The sequence below is a fragment of the Microcaecilia unicolor genome, chromosome 14 (assembly GCF_901765095.1).
Source record: "Microcaecilia unicolor chromosome 14, aMicUni1.1, whole genome shotgun sequence".
Lineage (NCBI taxonomy): Eukaryota > Metazoa > Chordata > Amphibia > Gymnophiona > Siphonopidae > Microcaecilia > Microcaecilia unicolor.
In genome coordinates, this window is record NC_044044.1 from 18,613,179 (window position 1) to 18,630,612 (window position 17,434).

At 46.7% G+C, this 17,434-nt stretch overlaps 1 protein-coding gene across 2 annotated transcripts; it reads right to left on the reverse strand.

The window, feature by feature from the left end:
• Window positions 1–199: 199 nt before the first annotated feature.
• LOC115457941 lies at window positions 200–15,107 on the reverse strand. 2 transcript variants are annotated; one of them, XM_030187656.1, is made up of 3 exons: window positions 15,020–15,107; window positions 5,300–6,099; window positions 200–2,038 (listed from the first exon to the last, which is right to left on the reverse strand). In XM_030187656.1, the coding sequence occupies exons 2-3, from the start codon at window positions 5,838–5,840 to the stop codon at window positions 1,815–1,817; spliced, it is 765 nt and encodes a 254-aa protein (XP_030043516.1). In that variant the 5' UTR covers window positions 5,841–6,099; window positions 15,020–15,107; the 3' UTR covers window positions 200–1,814. The 2 variants fall into 2 exon arrangements, with proteins under 2 accessions (XP_030043516.1, XP_030043514.1); XM_030187654.1 differs by having other exon boundaries at window positions 200–2,041.
• Window positions 15,108–17,434: the final 2,327 nt, after the last annotated feature.

The following is a 17,434-nucleotide window of genomic DNA, read 5'->3' on the forward strand; positions in this document are numbered from 1 at the left end:
ACTTATGAGGTGTCTGGCTAGACCAGGGCAGTTTCACCTTCCTGCTGTCTTTCTGGTGTCCTGTGCAGAGGCCTGGCTCTGCCGTTTGTGTGCAAATGTGTGTGTCTACCTTCTGTACCTCTTTGGCAGTAATGTACCAATTTAACATATTGCTGCTTGCCTGAGGTCTGCAATATAGGGATGAAACTTGGGTCAGACATATATTTAATTTTTAATTTAATACAAATATAGCATACATAATTTGTCCTTTTTTTAACAGAGGTTGATATAGCCCTGTTGTGGTATGGCTACAGTTCTTAAGGTCCTCTCTTCAAGCCGCTACATAGTTCTTAGCTTGGGGGTGTGGGGTACTAAAGTACCAAATGTGTAACTTTGTTTTCCAAGGGAACAGTAAGAGGGGTAGAGACTAGGCCGCAGCAGTTGGTTGTGGACCTCATCCTACATGCGGAAGTGGGTTTAGGAGGTATTCAGTAGCCCTTAAATCTATTGGCCCTTCACAACTGGTAAACATTCAAAGGTTGCTGGACTAAAGGAAACTCTGGAATTTTAGAGATGTCAAAAACCAGGTCTTATCTCATGGGCTGTACACTTGGGCAAGAACCAGAAGCACCTAAGCATTTAAAAATGTTCACACACTGATTCTCTACCATCCTACCATGGACTGACTGGCCCATGCTATTTTCCACTACCCCGTTGTGTGATGCCTTCTGTGATCGGAGGTCATTGCGATTCATTTCCAGGCTTGCGTGCTGTAAGCAGGTTGGATTTCTCCTATTGAATAGATGTGCCCTTCTACTGTATGCAAATCTAGCTACCTGCCTCCTTAAGGTTATCCCGAAAACATGACCTGTTTTCATATGACAAGTGCTCTTACCCTGGTCCTAGGTGTGTACCCACTTGGTGTTTTTCAGGATTCCGATTAGTGAATAGAGAAGTTGTATGCCTCCCTTCCACTGGTTGGTATATAGATCTGTGTTGTAGGAAGCCTGAGACCCTGTCCCTGTGGCTGTAGCAGAGGGGAGGGGTTGAGAAACTACCTTGCAGGACCGTTGGTGAGCACCACTGCCTTGGGGGCCTGTCAACCATGTATCTACCTACATGGGCTCCCGAAAGGGGGTAATTTTATGTATGGGACAAAATGGGAACTCTAGTACTCCAACCTCTATCTACAGAGTGGTGCTCTATAGGCGTCTGGGGGTGGGGTGGAAGGTTTTTTTTTTTTAGCAAACTAAAGCTACAGCTGTGAGATGCTACCAATAGAGATACCATAGGAGCCTACGCTTCCTAATTGCTCATTCCAGCCATGGGTGGGTAGAGTTCTCAGGTTGGCTCCAGATGTATTCTGTTGCATAAAATGTATGACAGGACTTGCTTTGCTAATGTAAGTCCTTGTCCATAACAAAGTAAAGACAATGCATGCTGGTGCCAGTTAGCAATCCTACAGTAAGTGAGTTGGGGGTTGCTTTCCTTCATTTCCCATCAATACATTTTTATGCAACTCTTGAGTCTTTTTCGTATCATTTTGCTTTGAGTGATCATCTGCGTCTGGAACACTATAGTCTTCTAGGTCACCGCTGAACCAAGAGGTAGGCCTGATGCTGGAGCATTGGTGCTCTTGCATGAGGCTGTGTATCAATTTATAATTCGGCACTCAGGTGTGTCGTTCAGTACAGCCACCAAACTCAAGACTATCTCCCAAACAGTGCCTCAAAACTTTCTCTCACTATAGAGTAGAGGTTATTGGGCAAGATGTCTTGATTTTGCAAGACTACAGTATCTGTTGCTCTACTGGTGACTTGTGTAGACTACAGCTCTTAGCTTGTCTGGCTGGGCTTAGGATGGATGGAGTCTGCAGCAGTGGGATGTCCTGTTGCCTGATGTGGTTTCTGAACTTCGGTTTCTCTCTCATGGGCGTACTGACTGCACAGGGTTGCAGAGGCTGTGACCGAGTGATGGATGACTGGAGGACTTGTTTCCGTCTCTTCATCACTCATCTCCACACATGGTCTGAGCTCCACTTCCTCTTCTGATTCACCATCATCTGTGAAAACAAGGAGAACCAAAACATGTCATGGGGGATGTTTGTTTTATCTTTAGTGTTGCTTACCTGTAACAGGTGTTCTTTGTTAATCAGATATAACTAGGTATCATAGCAGTGGTGTTCCTAGCCTGGGTGACACCCGGGGCGGATCGCCGATGCGTGCCCCCCCCCGCGAAATGACACCCCCCTCAGGTGCACGCCGCTGGGGGGGGGGTGCCGTGGCGCGCGCCTGTCGGCTACGAGTTCGCTAACTTCGCTCGCTGCAGCTCCCTCTGCCCCGGAACAGGAAGTAACCTGATGCAGGCGTTTGTACGCCGAAACACGGCCCGTGTCGGGTATTTATGATAATAAAGGACTGCATTTTTTCTCAATCCTGAAGGCCCAGTTTTTGCTTCTTTTTTGTTTGCTTTGTTGTACTTGTATGCTGTTTTCCCTCTCTTTTGTGACTGCGCTATTCCACTAGCAACATTCCATGTAGAAGGCTGCGCAGGCTTCTGCTTCTGCGAGTCTGACGTCCTGCACGTACGTGCAGGACGTCAGACTCGCAGAAGCCTGCGCGGCCACATTGGTGATCTGCAAGGGCCGACTTCTACATGGAATGTCGCTAGTGGAATAGCAACATTCCACGTAGAATCTCAAATAGTAGCAACAGTGGAGGAGTGGCCTAGTGGTTAGGGTGGTGGACTTTGGTCCTGAGGAACTGAGTTCAATTCTCACTTCAGGCACAGGCAGCTCCTTGTGACTCTGGGCAAGTCACTTAACCCTCCATTGCCCCATGTAAGCCGCATTGAGCCTGCCAAGAGTGGGAAAGCGCGGGGTACAAATGTAACAAAAATAAAATAGATACTATTGGAGATTCTACATGGAATGTTGCTATTCCACTAGCAACATTCCATGTAGAAGTTGGCCCTTGCAGATCACCAATGTGGCCGTGCAGGCTTCTGCTTCTGTGAGTCTGACGTCCTGCACATACGTGCAGGACGTCAGACTCACAGAAACAGAAGCCTGCGCAGCCTTCTACATGGAATGTTGCTAGTGGAATAGCAACATTCCATGTCGAATCTCCAATAGTAGCAACATTCCATGTAGAATCTCCAATATTCCATGTAGAATCTCCAATAGTAGCAACATTCCATGTAGAATCTCCAATATTCCATGTAGAATCTCCAATAGTAGCAACATTCCATGTAGAATCTCCAATAGTATCCATTTTATTTTTGTTACATTTGTACCCCGCACTTTCCCACTCATGGCAGGCTCAATGCGGCTTACATGGGGCAGTGGAGGGTTAAGTGACTTGCCCAGAGTCACAAGGAGCTGCCTGTGCCTGAAGTGGGAATCGAACTGAGTTCCTCAGTTCCCCAGGACCAAAGTCCACCACCCTAACCACTAGGCCACTCCTCTGGAGTATTGTTTATATGATCATGTTGTATGTATGTATGTATGTATATATATATATATACATATATATATATATATACATACTTTCTGTTTATTTTATAGACCCCCCCTGACGCAGGCCTTCTCGGCCGAAACACATCACGTGTCGGGTTGTTTTATTGATTTGAATAGAAGACCTTGTTTAGAAAGACATCAACTGTGAGAGGACTTTCATTGGATCCACTGTTTTGTTTGTTTGTGTCTGGTTCTCCTGTGCAGATATCACCTTCTGTGGGTGTTTGCTTCGAACAAAATTAGAGCATATACATAAGCATGGATTGAGACAAAGCCAACATGGGTTTAGTGAAGGAAAATCTTGCCTTACCAAGCTACTATATTTCTTTTGAAGGGGTGAATAAATGTGGATAAAAGTGAACCGGTCGATATTGTGTATCTGGATTTTTAAAAGGTATTTGACAAAGTACCTCGACTCCTGAGGAAATTAGAAAGTCGTGGAGTAGGAGGTAATGTATTATTGCGGATTAAGAACTAGTTAAAAGATAGAAAACGGAGAGCAGGGTTAAATGGTCAGTATTCTGTGGAGAAGGGTAGATAGTTGGTTCTCCAGGGGTCTGTGCTGGATACTGCTGCTTACAAGAGGACCTTACGAGACTCTGAATCCAAATGGCAGATGACATTTTAATGTGAGCAACTGCAAAGTGATGCATGCGGAAAAGAGCCCAAACTTTAGCTACACAATGCGAGGTTCTACGTTGGGAATCACCATCTAGGAAAAGGATTTACATGTCAAGAAAGCAAATAGAATTTTTAGGAATTAGGAAAGAAATGGAAAATGAAAAGGTTTAATACCCTTGTATTGCTCCATGGTGGGACCATACCTCGAATACTGTGTGCATCTCAAAAAAGAGAGAGTGGAATTAGAAAAGGTACAGAGAAGGGTCACGAAAATGCAGTGGCGTACCAAGGGGGGGGGGGGGGCGGTGGGTGCGGTCCGCCCCGGGTGCACGCCACTGGGGGAGGGGGGGGTGCCGCGCGCCTGTCCGCTACGCTTGTTCTGTGCTTCCTCTGCCCCGGAACAGGTTACTTCCTGTTCCGGGACAGAGGGAGCATGGAAACGAACGAAGCGGACAGGCACGCGGCACCCCCCCCCCCCAGCGGTGTGCACCCGGGGGGTGTCCTTTCACCGAGGGGGGGGGGTCGTGCTGCACCCGGGGGGCGCGGCGCATCGGCGATCCGCCCCAGGTGTCAGCCCCCCCCCTAGGAACGCCACTGCAAAAATGATAAAGGGAATGGGACGACTTCCCTACGAGGAAAGGCTAAAGTGGCTATGGCTCTTCAGCTTGGAGAAGACAGCTGAGGGGAGCTATGATAGAGGTCTATAAAATACTGCATGGAGCGAAAAAGTAGACGTGAATCACTTGTTTACGCTTTCCACAAATACTAGGATTAGGGGGCATGCAATGAAGTTATCGAGTAGTACATTTACAACAAACTGGAGCAAATATTTCTTCACTCGGCATGTAATTAAACTCTGGAATTCATTGCCTGAGAATGAGATAAAAGCTGTTAGCTTAGCAGAATTTAAAAAAAAAAAAAGGTTTGGATAATTTCCTAGAAGAAAAATCCATAAGCCATTATTAAGATGGACGGGGAGAATCCACTAGAATAAGCAGCATGAAATGTGTTTTACTCTTTTGGGATTTTGCCAGATACTCTTAACCTGGCCTGGCCACTGTTGGAAACGAGCATACTGGGCTTGATGCACCTTCGGTCTGTCCTAGTATGGCAACACTTATGTTCTTCTTTCTAGTTTGTGTATGTGTTCTGCAGAGGAGAAAAAAGTCTGTGTTGGCCTACCTCCCTGTTCTTGTCTTCCTGCCTCTCCAGAGATCTGCGATAGCGGCTTATCATCTAGGATTGCCCCTCTTTCGCTGAAGGCCCTTTGGAAGGACTGGGCCAGGCAGTCGGTGATCTCTCGGGCCCTCTTGGCGCTCTTACAGAGGAAGGCTCGACACTGGAGCTGGCCGCGGTGCTTGTGCACATAGAGGAAAATGTCAGGTTTCTGGCCGTCGGCTGCACAGCAGGCTATGTCGCGCAGGTATGTTTTGGTGATCTGGCGGCCAGTGGCAATCTCCTTCACCTCCAGGTAGCGTGGACGCACCACCAGGGCATGCTCGGCTATGCCTGTCATACCCGTCAGGCCAGCTGCCAGATGAGTCACGGCCTCCCGTGTCTGATCCACCTGCAGGGAGTAAATATGCTCCATCCCCAGGTACTGCACCTTGAAGAGAGGGTCTCCGTGTGACAGCTGTGAAATTCTGCCCTGGGAAAACCTCTGGCGAAGAATTGCAGGCGAGTTCTTTATCCTGTTCACCAGATGGGAACTGCTAAACGACATTTCTACTTTTTTTTTTTTCCCCTTGAGCGCGCTGTCTCTCTCTGGTTCTACTGTTGTCTCTTTTCCATTTTGCTTTCTTTGCTTTTCCTCCTTTTTATGTTTTCTCTCTCTTGTCTCTTTTTAATCTCTCTCTTCTCATTTCCTCTACTGCTGTTTTTCAAGTTTTGCTTTCTCCTCTCGTTGTTTCTGTTTTAGCGTTGTCCATCCTCAAACCTTGTCCCTTGTGCTTCGCCAAATCCTCCCAGAGCGTCACGGGATCCTGATAAAGGAAACAATTAGATTCTGTTAAAACACCCAGATCCTAGAACTGACAGGCAATGCTGGTGCTTCTGTAAGGCTGAAGGACGCTCCCTCACCTTGAGATAATTTTACCCTTTTTACTCGGCTACAGAGAGCCTGAAGGCACTGTGTTGTTTTTCTTAAAGATACTCTCATAATACAAAGTAATTCTCTAATTACAGGTGGAAGGCTAAGGTCATACCCAGAGAGCCAGTGACAGAGAGAAGCGATTTAGTGAATCCAATCTTCGGTATCAATAAAGAACGCTACTAGGAAAGGAACCTGTCTACTCTTGTGCTGTAAGGATCACGTTCTTGCCATGAATTAACCCAGGACTGTGCGAGCAGTACGGCTAGGACTTAACTATTGGATCAGGTGAAGCACTGGCTCAGGGTTCCAAAATCCTCAGCTTCTGATGGCACCTGTTAATGGTTAAGCCTTCCCTCTCCTCCCTGGAATCTTTTCCTCCCTCCTTCAATCCAACAAATCTCCCTTTTTCTCTTTCTACTGCCGTGGCCCGGTCTTTCTCCTACCCTCCACACACCTCCGTGTATGTCTGGCATTGTTCCTTCTCCTCTCTCCCTCTCTCTGCCATGATCCTATAAACTGTGTATGAGATGTTGGCATGGTCTCTTCCCCCCCCCCCCCCCCCTCTCTGCAACTGTTCCCATAGGTCTGGCATCGTTCCTTCTCTGTGTGCAAGCTGCTAGCAGCAGCAACCTGAAGAAAGGCTACCTTTGCCTAGGCCCTGGGCCTTCCCTCTGCAGTATCCCACCTCCTCTGATGCAATTTCCTGTGGGTGGGATGCGGTAAAGGGAGGACCCAGGACATGATCAAAGGCAGCCTGTTTTCAGGTTGCTGCTGCTGCAACTCGCACACACACTACAGGGGGGTGCGGGGGGGGCGCCATTCCATCATGGTATGCTGCCTTATTAGCCTCCTGCTGTGGCAGTACTGGTGACCAGGAGGAAAGAGGCAGAGCCAGGTGCTGGGGATATGTGAAGTGGTACTATCAATCCCATGAACACTAGAGCCAAATACGAGTGTCAGCTACTCAGGGGCTAGAGAGCTGCATGGGAATGGGGGGGGGGGGGGGGGGGGGGTTAGTGGGAATCATCTGATAGGTCCTGTGGGGTTTCTGGCGTGAAAGTGTAGTACCAGGCCAGCCTACTTATCCTTTCCTTGTGCCATGGCAATTAATAATAGCACTAAAATTAATGGGGATATGTTTGATAACATTGAAATCCCCATAAGCACTGAGAGGGGAAGTTATCAATGTGGGCTACTATTAAGTTGGGTTATTTTAGTACAGGGGACGGGGCAGGGCCGCCGAGAGCCAGAGCCGGGCCCCCTTCCACCCGCTGCCGGGCCCTGCACTATTTTTTATTTTATTTATTTTTTGTTACATGTGTACCCTGTGCTTTCCCACTCATGGCAGGCTCAATGCAGCTTACATGGGGCAATAGAGGGTTAAGTGACTTGCCCAGAGTCACAAGGAGCTGCCTGTGCCTGAAGTGGGAATCAAACTCAGTTCCTCAGTTCCCCAGGACCAAAGTCCACCACCCTAACCACTAGGCCACTCCTCCACTGTTGCTACTATTTGAGATTCTACATGGAATGTTGCTATTCCACTAGAAGTCGGCCCTTGCAGATCACCAATGTGGCCGCGCAGGCTTCTGCTTCTGTGAGTCTGACGTCCTGCACATACGTGCAGGACGTCAGACTCACAGAAACAGAAGCCTGCGCAGCCTTCTACATGGAATGTTGCTAGTGGAATAGCAACATTCCATGTAGAATCTCCAATATTCCATGTAGAATCTCCAATAGTAGCAACATTCCATGTAGAATCTCCAATAGTATCTATTTTATTTTTGTTACATTTGTACCCTGCGCTTTCCCACTCATGGCAGGCTCAATGCGGCTTACATGGGGCAATGGAGGGTTAAGTGACTTGCCCAGAGTCACAAGGAGCTGCCTGTGCCTGAAGTGGGAATCGAACTCAGTTCCTCAGGACCAAAGTCCACCACCCTAACCACTAGGCCACTCCTCCACGTTTGCAGCAGCAGGGCAGACCTCTCCTTCCTTCCGTGCCCTGCCCTCGCGGACGTTACGTCAGGCGAGGGCGGGACACAGAAGGAAGGAGTGGCCTGCCCTGCTGCTGCTTGCTTGCAAATGTGGTGAAAGGAGGCATTTAAGGTTAGTGCTGGGAGCCACGGAGGGAGGGCGGGTCGGACTGCTGTGTCGCGGGGCCCCCTCCGGAGGCCCAGGCCCGGGGACTTTTGTCCCCCCTGTCCCCCCCTCTCGGCGGCCCTGGGACGGGGTGGAGATGGGTGAAATTTCTGTCCCCATGTAACTCTGTACTCAGGGCAGGTAGAGCTACATGTTTCCCTGTCTCTCTCTGGAATAGTTGGTCTGTCTCTGCTTCTCTGTCTCTTTATCTCTTCACTTCTCTTTCCCCACAATCTTTGTTTCTTTATCTCTTAACTGACAGCACATGAGACACATGAAAACCTCAACCTAATTCCAGTCTGTTGTATGCTTTTTCGTGATTTATGAATTTTTTTTTTACTGTGAGCTGCCTTAGTTTTGGCAGATATAAATATAAATATTTATATATTAGGACACTTATAGTCCTTCCTGAAACCAAGCAGGTTACACAAAACTTCCTTAATTAAAAGAGCATATAACTTATTAAAAGCGCATTAGTCTCTTAAAACAATAAATAATGAATACAACCGAAGACCATCCACTGCTGAAGCTCATCTCGCAACCTAGGCTCCATTCAAAAACAATCCCTTAACTCCTTTTACAAAGGTGCGCTAAAAATAATGGCTTGCGGTAGTGTAGGCGCTGGTTTTGAGCGTGCGCCGATCCATGTTTTAGCGCGCCTGTAAAAGCCTTTAAAAAAATGTTTTTTTTTATCGAAAATGGACGTGCGGCAAAATGAAAAATTGCCACGCGTCCAATTTTGGGTCTGAGACCTTACTACCAGCCATTGACCTAGCGGTAAAGACTCGTGCGGTAATGACCTGTGCCTGCCAAATGCTACTTGGCGTGCGTCGTTAACGTGCGACCGAAAAATAAAAAAATATTTTCCTGACGCGCGTATCGGATGGGCGTCAAAAATAAAATTACCGCAAGAGCCACGCGGTAGTCGGACAGCAACTCCTTTGGGTGCACATAGACGCTTAACGCGGCTTAGTAAAAGGACCCTTTAGACCTTTCTTAAAATATTCAAGCACCCCAAGATCAAAATAATGTAGGAAAAAGCTAAATAAAAAGCATGGTGTCTCTGAGTAAAACACCTTCCACCTGTCTCTCCTTACCCCCTCTTCTTCCAGTGGTTGATTCATCCTTCCCATCCCTTCTCTCCCTCTTCTCTCCTGCTGCAACTCAAACCCTTTCCGCCTCTCTCATTGCTACTTCCACCCCTTTCCCACATCCCCTGATTCCTTATTTTCTGTTCTTCACTCTGATGCAATGTAGGGTGTTTAGCATATGTGCACCTGAGCTATCCCTCCTTGTAAGGATTTTACAGTCCCTCTGGTAAAGATGGTCTCTTATCCCCTGCCCCTCCCTTCCACCGGCTTAGATCAGCCTGGACCAGCTTTTCCCACGCTCTGTCTGTGCCACCCCTGATAAAAATAAATGATAAAAAGAAACCAGCTTTGCCAGGGCGCAGCTCAAGGGCAGCCGCACAGGGGACACTGGGCTGAGGCGTGTCCCTCTGTGTTATCTGTAAACAGGCCTCCCCCCCCCCTTCCACAAATACACACACAGGCAGAGATACACATGGAGAGACACATGCAAACATAAATACACAGGGTCACATGTTCACACACATACAGCGGTAAAGAAAAAAAACCACAAGAATGGCATTTACTAAGAGAAGGATTGGTAGAAGAAAAATGAGGGTGATTTTTGTATTTTTAGCTCACGTTTCCAAATGTTGCTCAAGGTATCTTACAGCAGCATTACAATTCAGGTACACAAGGTTCCATTCCCAAAGAGCTTACAATCTAAGGGGCTGATGCTCAGAACCTAACGCTGGCATTAGAGCCGATTTTTAATGCAGGCGTAGCGCCAGCATTAAGCTACAGAGAATGTTCAGAGGGCTTTAGGGCAAGAAACGACGTGCGTGCCACAGAAGGCCACAAATTGTATTTTAAAAACGCAATTTTCTATGCCCTCCCAAACGCTCGGAGAACAGCGTCCGAAGAAACCCTGCTCTTACTGCTGGAAAAATAATGCCAGCTTGGAGATGGCACTGGGGCATTTTGAAGAGAGGATTTCTTTTGATCTTCGTTTTAAAATCGGTCGGCTTTAGATTTATTTTGGAAGCGGAAGGAAGCCCGTAAGTGCCGGTACCGAGAGAGAAACGTGTGCGAGTCCGATTAATCCCAAAAGTGAAAGCACCCATCGGCGCCTGTTTTCCGTGCTGCAAGGCCCATATCCTGAAAAAGCTTCAGACTGCCCAAAATACAACAGCGAGACTCATCTTGGGCAAATCACGTTTTGAGAGCGCAACTCCTCTCCGTGCAAAACTTCACTGGCTCCCTCTCAAAGAGCGAATCAACTTCAAGATCCACCCATTAATACACAAGATTATTCACGGTGGATCTCCGGACTATATGCTAAATCTGATTGACCTTCCAACAAGAAACATGGCTGAATCTTCGCAGAATTACCTCAACCTGCGCTACCCCAACTGTAAAGGACTCAAGTACCAAACCTATTTTAGATCCAACTTCTCCTTCTTAGGTAGCCAACTCGGGAATGCCCTCCCCAGACCTAGCCGATCAATCTGCGACCATCTACCCTTCCGGAAAGCACTAAAAACCCATTTATTCAAGCAAGCCTATCCAAATGACCCAAACTAATGAACCCATCTACTTACCAAATACCAAGAGACAACGACATTGACCCAGTCTATATCTCCCACCTTAATCTCTTCTCCACTACCTATCTCTACCTACTTATCTATTGTTACTACTCGGTTATACTTAATTTTTACACTCTCTACAATATTCTGTATTCCCTATTACTGTGTAAGCCGCATTGAACCTGCTTTGAGTGGGAAAGCGCGGGATACAAATGTAATAATAAATATAAGCCTTCCAAGTTAAAAAAGCTTCTATTTAAAGACGCAGAAGAGCAGTGACAGCACGTGCACACAAGATCTGCACTTAACACGAAAACTCTTTTGCGCATGCGCCAGGCATGTCCACCCCCCCCCCCCCCTTTGCTTTTGCTGGTACGGCGCACATATAATTGGAATATCAGTTTCCTTTAAGCATTGGCGATTGTTCCAGCGGTATGAGAGGTGCCCTGTTGACTTTAGCGCGGGAGTTTTGAGCCTCGGCCCCTAAGTAGGGACCTGAGCCAACGGGACAGGAAGGGATAAGTTCCCTTACAGATTGCCTAAAAGTTGCAATTCTGCATCGACAGTTGTGCGTGTAAACGCCATTACAGAATTACTAGCCTAAGGTTAGCTGATAACACAGCAACGTTTAGGCACGGTGGCGCGCACCGTATCAACGGCTGGTATAAATGCACTCAACTAAATGTTAGTTTGCACAAGTAACCGTCAGTATTCTATAACCTCTGTGCATAAATGTTTGACACACAGTATAGTAGATGATGGCAGAAAAAGACCTGCACGGTCCATCCAGTCTGCCCAACAAGATAAACTCGTATGTGCTACTGTTTGTGTATACCTTACCTTGATTTGTACCTGTCCTTTTCAGGGCACAGACCGTATAAGTCTGCCCAGCACTATCCCCGCCTCCCAACCACCAGTCCCGCCTCCCACCACCGGCTCTGGCACGTCCACCCCCTTGCAGTTATACGCTATAGATTTTAAGCGTTAAGTTTAGAGGATTGCAGCTAAATGTGGTTACATGTGTAACTGCAAATCAGTGCCAATTAACTCCAATTATCATTGATTAGGATTTATGTACTGCCTTTTTGAAGGAAGGCGATGTACAGCAAGGGTAATACTGGTGGTTAGTGCCTAATTTTGACAATTAAGTTCTGCGTGCATTTTATAACCTGCCCATGCAATTTTCTGTCCTATGCATGGCGATATGTACAAAGAAGGGGAGAGTGAGTTCAGGGGTGATATGATACAGACGTTCAAATATTTGAAAGGTATTAATCCGCAAACGAATCTTTTCTGGAGATGGGAAGGCGGTAGAACGAGAGGACATGAAATGAGATTGAAGGGGGGCAGACTCAGCAAAGATGTCATGAAGTATTTTTTCACGGAGAGGGTGGTGGACGCTTGGAATGCCCTCCCGCGGGAGGTGGTGGAGATGAGAACGGTAACGGAGTTCAAACATGCGTGGGATATGCATAGAGGAATCCTGTGCAGAAGGAATGGATCCTCAGAAGCTTAGCTGAAATGGGGTGGCGGAGCAGTTGGGGGGAAGAGGGGGGGTGGTGGTTGGGAGGCGAGGATAGGGGAGGGCAGACTTATACGGTCTGTACCAGAGCCGCTGATGGGAGGCGGAAAATACTGCTGGGCAGACTTATACGATCTGTGCCCTGAAAAGGACAGGTACAAATTCAAGGTAAGGTATACACATATGAGTTTGTCTTGGGCAGACTGGATGGACCATGCAGGTCTTTTTTTCTGCCGTCATCTACTATGTTACTATGTAAGAGTATGGAATGATCTACCCATTTATATCAGATCAGACATCTTCTTTTAAAATTTAAATCCCATTTCGAAACACATCTTCCCCCCCCCCCCCCCCCCCCCCCCCCCCCCCCCGTTTACTAAGCAGTGGCGGCAGCTGTTAGCATGGCTTAAACTGGAAATTTATTTTGAAGTAGCCTACACCTCCCCAAGTTTATAATTTTCTCTGCCTGTTTTGTTGTGCCTGGATGATTTGACTTATTTATTAATGAATTAGGATTTATTTACCGGCTTTTTGAAGGAATTCACTCAAGGCGGGGTACAGTAAAAATAGATCAGACATGAATAATAGGCAATTACAGCAGTAAAAATATTCAACAAATACAAAGTATGGCCATGGTATACTACTTACAATGTCAACACAATACGTAATAGAAACATTTTAATTGATGGTGAAGGGTAAAGCAAAGATGGAACATGTAGATAGGAAAGAGAGTAAGAAGAGTTAGAAAGTAAGGTGGCTGATTTAAAGAAAGTTGCAAATGAGGTCAGAGAGATGGTTAAATATTATCTCAGCTAGGGTAGGAGTGGATAAACATGTCCCGCTGCAGTATGTGCAGCCCGAGTCAATCCTTGTGTGTGTGAGAAGGAAATGGAGCAGAAAAATACAGAAAATAGCCCCAATTTTCTTGCCTGCTACAGGCTTGGTTGCAAAGAATGTCAAATGCACCCCAGTATTCTGCTGGTATATAATTACACCGCCTGAACTTCAGGATACAGATCTCTCTGGCAGAGAGAGGAAATGTAGGAGACAGAACATATCTAGCATAATCTAGGTTCATTCCTGTCTTGGCATGGAGACATTGACCCCCAAGATTAAAATAAATAAAAAGACATGATACTGTCACAGAGGGAGAGACGTACACATCCATCGCTAGACACAGAAATGCTGAGACATATAGACACACACACACACACACACACACACGAGATTTCTCTTCTCCCTCCCCCTCCTCTCTGGTCCTTCCCTTCTCTGACTTTCTTTGCTGTGCCTGCTCTTCTCTCTAAGGGCCAGAGTCAGGCAGAGCCGGAGATGTAAACAGGTGGGGCTGGCCGTGTCCCAGGTGGGATGGAGGCTCAGTATTCCAGGGAGACATCACAAGCTCTGCTTACGTCAGTCAGGGGAGCCTGGCACTGCCCAATACCAAATACCAATTCTGAGCCAGTGATGGGTTCCAGGTAAAGTATCCAGTGTGACCGGTTTCCTGTGTATAACATCTCATGGCTGGGGAAAGGGAACACAGCTTCATAGCAAGGGCACATTTTTTAGTGATATATAATTAATGATAGATAAATTCTGTGCTCATCCCTTGTGCTCCTGGTCCTAGAGGTGATTGGCTTTGCATCCCTGTCCCCTGAGCCATCCAGTTCTATAAATAACAGGTTTTGTGTCCCTGTGCCCATCCACTGAGCCACTGGGTCCTGGAAGTGACCAGATCGGTCCAAAACTCTGCTGCGGGACTCATTTTCCGCCAAAGGCGCTATGCTCACATTAGCCCTCTCCTTAAGTCACTTCACTGGCTCCCTATCCGTTTCTGCATTCAATTCAAACTTCTCTTATTGACCTATAAGTGCATTCACTCTGCCGCTCCCCAGTACCTCTCCACTCTTGTCTCTCCCTACACCCCCCCCCCCCTCAGGTACTCAGTTCTGTTGATAAATCTCTTTTCTGTCCCTTTCTCCTCTACTGCTAATTCCAGACTCCGTTCCTTTTATTTTGCTGCACCTCAAGCCTGGAATAGACTTCCCGAGCCTGTACGTCCCTGTCTTTGGCCGTTTTCAAGTCCAAACTCATAGCCCACCTCTTTACCACTGCTTTTGACTCCTAACCACTGCTCACTTGCCCTGTCCTTTTTATCCTCACCTCTTTATTCCCTTACCCTTAATTGTTGTCTGTCTGCCTGTCTTATCTAGATTGTAAGCTCTTTGACCAGGGACTGTCTTTTTTTTTTGTGTATGGTGTGCAGCGCTGCGTATGCCTTGTAGCGCTATAGAAGTGATTAGTAGATCTGCACCCCTGTGTCCCTGTTCCCATCTCCTGCTCCATTATAGAGAAGTAGCTGGGTGGAGGAGGTTTTTGATGCTGCAAAAACCCTGCCCTGACCTCGCAATTTCTCAGTCTCGCTAGAGAGCTGATCACATTTCCCTGTGCCCGTGCTGCAAATGTACTCGGGTACTTGCCCCCCCAACCCTTTCTTACCTCTCTCCATACTTTGGATATGCGCCCATAAATTTTTTTTAAGTCCGCCTTTGCTCCTCTTTCACAGGGTTGCTAGTTGCTGTCTGCTCTGGAGAACTGGACTAGAAGACCAGAGATAGGTGCCCCGCCCCCTAAACAAAATGCCCAAACTCTTAACCCTGTAAGTGCTGGTTCAAAACCAGCTGAGCCCGTGGCATAACTTTCTAGCCTCGCACATGGTGCAAAATGTTTTCAGCGGGATGACTAGCAAATTTGTTTCACATCTCTTCGACAGAGCCTACAAAAGTCACCCTCAATGAAACAAATCATTCCTTAAACCACCCAAGTACACCAAAAAACACCTCTCACACGACCTTACCTAACACCTTTCCATCTAAATTCCTCTTTCGCCTCAGCTTATGATCGACTGTTTTCTTAAATCATGTAATGTCGTTCTCATATCCATACTCTGTAAGCCACATTGAGCCTGCAAAAAGGTGGGAAAATGTGGGGTACAAATACAATAAATAATAAATTTTATACAGCTATTCAGCAGTGCTATACATTTACTTAACATCGTTGAATGTACTGGTCTTCTATGTATACATCCCACATACATATACCGCCCGATACTCAGCGCTATTTAACCAGCCAGTGGTCAGTGCTCAGCGGATAACTGCCTACATCGTGTGATAATAGCTGCTTGCACATAAGCACCGCCATACTGGGAAAAGACCAAGGGTCCATCAAGCCCAGCATCCTGTCTCTGACAGTGGCCAATCCAGGCTTCAAGAACCTGGCAACCCCCCCCCCCCCCCCCAAAAAAAAAAAAAATTTAATGTTCAATGGACTCTTCCTTCAGGAATCTGTCCAAACCCCCCTTAAACTCCGTAAGGCCAGCCGCTGCTGCCACCAGATTCTCCAGGAACGAGTTTCAGAGTCCAACTACACGCTGAGTAAAGAAAAACTTTCTCCTATTTGTTTTAAATCTACCATATTCTAGTTTCATCTTGTGTCCCCTGGTTCTATTATTATTTGAAAGTGTAAATAAACGCTTCACATCTGTCCGCTCTACTCCGCTCATTATCTTGTAGACTTCTATCATATCACCCCTCAGCCGCCTTTTCTCCAAGCTGAAGAGCCCTAACCTTCTCAGCCTTTCCTCATAGGAAAGTCGTTCCATCCCTTTTATCATTTTCGTCGCCCTTCTCTGCACCTTCTCCAATTCCTTTATATCTTTTGAGATGCAGCGACCGGAATTGGACACAATATTCGAGGTGCGGTCGCACCATGGAGCGATACAACATTATAACATCCTTGTGTTTGTTTTCCATCCCTTTCCTAATAATACCCAACATTCTGTGCGCTTTCTTAGCCGCCGCAGCACACTGAACAGAAGTTTTTAGCGTCTTATCCATGATGACTCCCAGATCCCTTTCTAGGTCTGTGACTCCTAACGGGGCACATCGCAGGCCAAGTTCAGTAAGTCTCAATTTTCAATTCCTACTTTTATGACCTGTCTACGATGGGGAAGCCATAGGTTAAGTGGATATTTGCAGAAAAGCACCCGGCTAGCGCTCAAATGGAGACATTTACACCTGTAACGGTTGAATAAATCTGGCACCTAGATGATAAGAATTACCCTTCATCTTCTTTTATGGATCAGGTTTGGTATGACTAAGACCTGTCTTCATGGAGCCTAGTCTTTGCAAGTTAGTAACTACTTTTCTTTTGAGGACGTAGCATTATACAATGTAATGCCATGTTGCCATAATTGATATTACTGTGAAATGATTAGCCCCCCCCCCCCCCCCAATATTCAGCCGGCAATGGTCAGAGTTTTTTAAATGCTTATCAACTCCGCTCGATGTCTGTTGCATGCAACTTCTAGGGGGCGTAGCTGAGGGAGGGGCATAGGTAGCTCAGAGACATGCCTATGAGTTTATATTTATTGCATTTGTATCCCACATTTTCCCACCTCTTTGCAGGCTGTGGCTTACAATACATCATGAATAGTGGAAATACATTGTAAATAGGTATTTAGTGTTACAGAAGAATCTTGGGTAACATGACTTCAGTAGTTTGCGGAATGTTTTGCTCTTTAGTAACTCCCGGTCTAGCATAGGAGACCCTCTTTATGTGCTTGAAACGTCCAAATCCTGATTTTTTGGCAAAGTCAGAAAAAGGATGTCCAAATAGCAAGCATGTTGTGGGCATACTTTGGGTGGGACTAGGGATGGTCCAACAGCAATTACCGAACGGGAAGAAATATCTAAGGGGTCCTTTTACTAAGGCGCACCAAAAAATGGCCTGTACTGGTGTAGACAAGTGTTTTGGATGCGTGCTGGTGTATTTTTCAGCACGCCGGGGGGGGGGGGGGGGGGGGGGGGAAGGCCTTTTTTTTTTTTTTTTTTTTGTGACTAAAAATGGACGTGT